This window comes from Peromyscus californicus, unplaced genomic scaffold, assembly GCF_007827085.1.
Source record: "Peromyscus californicus insignis strain IS unplaced genomic scaffold, ASM782708v3 Scaffold_9__1_contigs__length_137607984, whole genome shotgun sequence".
Taxonomy (NCBI): Eukaryota; Metazoa; Chordata; class Mammalia; order Rodentia; family Cricetidae; genus Peromyscus; species Peromyscus californicus.
Window position 1 is genome coordinate 104,782,783 of NW_026294617.1, and position 4,682 is coordinate 104,787,464.

The following is a 4,682-nucleotide window of genomic DNA, read 5'->3' on the forward strand; positions in this document are numbered from 1 at the left end:
AGGGCCAGAGGCTGTATGCTGAGGACACAATGTGTCTTTTCATGTCCAGTCACTTCAGTCCTATCTACAAGGGAAATCAAACTGTTCTGAGAGGATCTAGCGGTAACTAGATAAAACAATGCTTTTAAATTTAGGAAACTGGTTTTTAAAGGAAGAAATGAAAACATGTATTAAAAAGCAAATTAAAAATCACTTCCATCTTGACAGAAAAAAAAGACCTTAATTTTCCTTTTCCTCACCCTCTGCACTCCATCCAGTCTTGCTCGTTAGTACTCTGGGGAAACCGAGCCAACACGCACACTCCCTGGCGCACTCTTCTCGGAAATTCAACTTATTTTCAGTCCCCACGAGAGGAGGAGTGGGACACCTGCGGATAATCTCTTTCTCTGACTCGGGTAGACTGCTAAAGTCACTCCCGAGACGCTCCTAGTTTAAAATGTCTTTGCAAAAAGTATCTCCAGGGGTGGAGTCCAGTGACACCCGCGACTCGTCCAAGATGGTACTCGGCCCAGGACTCACTTCTGGGATTCTGGTTCTGCGCCTAGGAGAAATCAGTAGAGTGACAAGAGGGGCCTGCGCGGCGTGGGGGTAAGGGCTGACAAGCGGTTCGGAGCAAGTCCCCCCACCCCCACCCCCGCCTCCTGTGGTTGAAAAAGCTGGAGATTCTGGAGGACGGGCCTAGTGTCTCAACACCGCCCCCCTTCTCCCAAGTGGAGCAGAGGTCACACAAGAGTCAGCGTGACCCATTCGCTCCTAGGAGCAGCAGCCCTCCTGCCTCTGCCACCCACACGGGAAGTCACATTGGTCTAACCTACTGTCGATACCCACTCCCTCTTGCACCAGAAGCCCCCCAAATTACGACAGCGCGTGAAGCCTTACTGTGCAGCAGGCCAAGTGAGTGCGTTTATGTCTTTAAATGCCTATCAACTGCTCTCCCACCGATCTCCCCTTCTAGGGGACATCTCTGTGAATTCCCACCCCCCTCATAGTCCTACGCGAGTTTCTCTAGAACTCAAACACACTCGCTCACAAAATGCCTACTGCCTGGCACCGGTATGTACCCCTTTCCTTTCCTAACCAAACGAAGGGTTTTTTAAAAACCATCTACTATCTGATACAGCCCCTAAGAGGCTTTGCCTTCTCCGGGATTCTGACCCCATTAACTAATTCCGTGGCTCCCATAGTCCGCGAGGCGAGACTCCAATGGGTGGGACGCGAACGCGCGCACGACGCGCGCATCCGGGCAGGGGCAGCCCCTGCTGCCTTGAGGACCCGGGAGGGAGCAGTACTCCGGGTGCACCCCCCTCCCCGCTCCATGGGCCCCCAGCGCTCGGGCCCCTAATGAGCTGCTGAAAGGGAGCGGGCTCCGGTGCGCGTGGCTCGCAGGCCTCCCGGAGTCCCGGGAACACTGATTGGCCAGCTGCGCCTCGCGACCTCCTTTCATTAATAAATTAGCGGCACGCTCCAGCCGAGCGCGAGCCACCAATCACAATAGACAGCGGCGGCGACAACGGCCGCAGCTTGAGCCGCTGCCGCCGCCGCCGCAGCTTCGGGAGCTTGGGCTGCAGCCTGGAGCGCCAACAGGAGCTTTAGAACCATTTTATGCTGATTAGATAAAGGGGGGACGGAGGGGAGGGGGTGATGAAGGAGGAGGATGGATGGCCGGGCGAGGGGAGGGAGAGAGGGACTAAAGAAAGGGAAAGAAATGAATGATGATAATACGATGAAAAGAATAAGCTGGGGAGGGAGAGCGGGGGACCAGGGGGAGGAGGAGAGGGCGGGGGAAGGGTAGGTGAGGAGGGGGCCCCGGGGCAGATCTGATTGTTTTCTTGGTGGTATATAAGGGGTTTTAAGGAGAGTCGTGTGCCAGACACGCAGCCACTGAACCACAAGCAGCTCGGCTTTAACTGGAGTGCCTGGGAGTCGCGTGCCAGCAGCCGCACGGCCAGGGACTGACTGACAGACAGACACGCACGAGCACGACAACACACGAGACCCGGGCGGGCTGCCGCGGTCGCCGGGGCTCTTGGCAAAGTCACCCAGCAGAGAGGCCCCCCGCAGAGGTGCGCCTAGGAAGCGCCAAGCCCTCGGCTCTCCAAAGGAGCTAGGGACAACGCTCTTGGTTCCCGGCTGCGGGGACATTCCCGGACACACACCAGAGCAGCAGCTGGTACCGGGGACACATCTGGAGCCCAGTAGGTAAGTGTGCGCTCCGTGCCTCTCAACTTCGCAGGCAGTTTCCCCGCACAGGCTGACTTTCGGTCGCCCTAGACGCAGTGGCTTCTGTGACCCAGAGGCCCTCCTCCCCAGCTCCATTCTCGCCTTCTTCACGGGTGCACCTTGCGGGGACCCGACAGAGACACGTCTACCGGTCTGTTCTGGTAGTAAATTTCGCGCCACCACCGCCCGGCCTGGTAGTAAATTTCATCTGCCTCTTCTTTTGCAGGATGTTCGTCAAATCCGAGACTCTGGAGTTGAAGGAGGAAGAGGAGGTGCTGATGCTGCTGGGCTCGGCTTCCCCGGCCTCGGCGACCCTGACTCCGATGTCCTCCAGCGCGGACGAGGAGGAGGACGAGGAGCTGCGCCGGCCTGGCGCGGCATTTGGGCAGCGTGGGGCGGAAGCCGGGCAGGGGGTGCAGGGCAGTTCGGCCTCGGGCGCTGGGGGTTGCCGGCCAGCGCGGCTGCTGGGCCTGGTGCACGAGTGCAAGCGGCGCCCCTCGCGCGCACGGGCCGTCTCCCGAGGAGCCAAGACGGCGGAGACCGTGCAGCGCATCAAGAAGACCCGCAGGCTGAAGGCCAACAACCGCGAGCGCAACCGCATGCACAACCTGAACGCGGCGCTGGACGCGCTGCGAGAGGTGCTGCCCACTTTTCCCGAGGACGCCAAGCTCACGAAGATCGAGACGCTCCGCTTCGCCCACAATTACATCTGGGCGCTCACCGAGACCCTGCGCCTGGCGGACCACTGCGCGGGCGCCGGCGGCCTCCAGGGGGCGCTCTTCTCCGAGGCCGTGCTGTTGAGCCCCGGAGCCCCGCTCAGCGCCCCGGGGGACAGCCCTTCGCCCTCCTCCTCCTCCTCCTGGAGCTGCACCAACAGCCCTGCGTCGTCCTCCGCGTCCTCCAACTCCACGTCCCCATACAGCTGCACTTTATCGCCCGCTAGCCCCGGGTCAGATGTGGACTATTGGCAGCCCCCACCTCCGGATAAGCACCGTTATGCACCTCACCTGCCCGTCGCCAGGGACTGTATCTAGAGGGGACGAGCCTCCTTCTCCAGTCCTCTACCTGGCCCTCCTCCACCCCCTTCTCCCGCCTCCACCTCCCACGCCCTGGACTCCGCTGCACAGAGCAGAGGTAGCCGCGGCAATCCCTGGGCAGCTGATGCATTCTTGGGCTGTGGGTTAACTTCACACAGACACCGTCTCTGATGTATTGAAGATGTGAGGATTTATGGTCAAAGAGGATTGTGGCGTGTAGGGTTGGGGTGGGGGGGTTGGGAGGGGAGACTTCGTGAGACTCTAAAGACAGACACTGAGAAAAGATGCCGGTGCCATAACTAAGGAGTTTGCAGAGCGGACTGGCGCTCCTCCCCTCTCTCTGAGCTGCTGGAGGAGAACTCCAGGGGCAGTTCGTGTGAATCTCACAGAGGGAACGCAACGGGTCCCTGTGATCTTTTCACCTTCGTTTCTGCATAGAGATGTTAATGTCAGTCGAAAGAAATGTATCTTAGCATCTGAATGAATTTACCGGTAATAATATTATCCACACATTTGCAATGGCTGGCATCTGCTCTATTCCCATTGCTGTCTGCAGGCTGTGGGAATTTCACCTGTCAAACCAAACTTTCCTTCTCTGATATGCACTTTGTTCTTTTTCCCAGATTCGTCACAATGCCTATTGTCCCGCCCTTCTCTTTCCTTTTTTTCTCCATTTTGCCATCTGTCTCTTATGATTTATAAGGGGAAAAACTTGTTTTGTTAGAGGGCCAGGTTAGAAGTCATTGTATAATTTGTAGGCTTTTGTAAGGATTGAATACAAGCGTGGAAATTTAGGCTGAACTCTCTATCAAAAGGAAAAATGTGGAGGAAAAGGGAAAAATCAGGAGGGAGGATTGCTTCATGCATTATTTATCTCGACCTTTTAGGGGAGAAGGAACTCCCCCATCCTTTCAAGAGATTAAAAATAAATCAACAGCCTGAAATCCTAAGCAGACACGGGGCATTACCAGGATCAGCCACACACGTGTTCCCTTCTATTTATTTTGAAGAAAATTTTCATGGGAAAAGTATGTATTTTTTGTATATTCTACAGAGTTTATTCTAGTATGTATTTACATCTTGGAGAACAAGAAAATTGTTTTGTGATTAAGCTATAAATAAAGTATATAATTTTCATAAATTTGTATTGAGTTATTTATTTTTTGCTGATGTGGTCTTTAATGTAGAACGACTTGTACTTTACTAAAGTTCTTGGCATGTTGAATTGAGTATATTTGTATTTCTTGGGTAATGTTTGGAATTTAACTAAAAAATTACAAAATATGGAATCAAATTTGAAACACCAATACTGAGATAAGAGTGTAATTCATCACAAACCCAAATTTTGCCTTAAGAAATCACTTCTTAGAGGCAGGCAGATCTCCGTGAGTTCAGAGCCAGCATGGTCTACAGAGTGAGTTCCAG

The 4,682-nt window shown here is 54.5% G+C and overlaps 1 protein-coding gene across 1 annotated transcript; it reads left to right on the top strand.

The window, feature by feature from the left end:
* Positions 1-1,719: 1,719 nt before the first annotated feature.
* Neurog2 (neurogenin 2) lies at positions 1,720-4,350 on the top strand. Its single transcript, XM_052731103.1, has 2 exons — positions 1,720-2,199; positions 2,447-4,350. The coding sequence occupies exon 2, from the start codon at positions 2,448-2,450 to the stop codon at positions 3,252-3,254; it is 807 nt and encodes a 268-aa protein (XP_052587063.1). The 5' UTR covers positions 1,720-2,199; position 2,447; the 3' UTR covers positions 3,255-4,350.
* Positions 4,351-4,682: the final 332 nt, after the last annotated feature.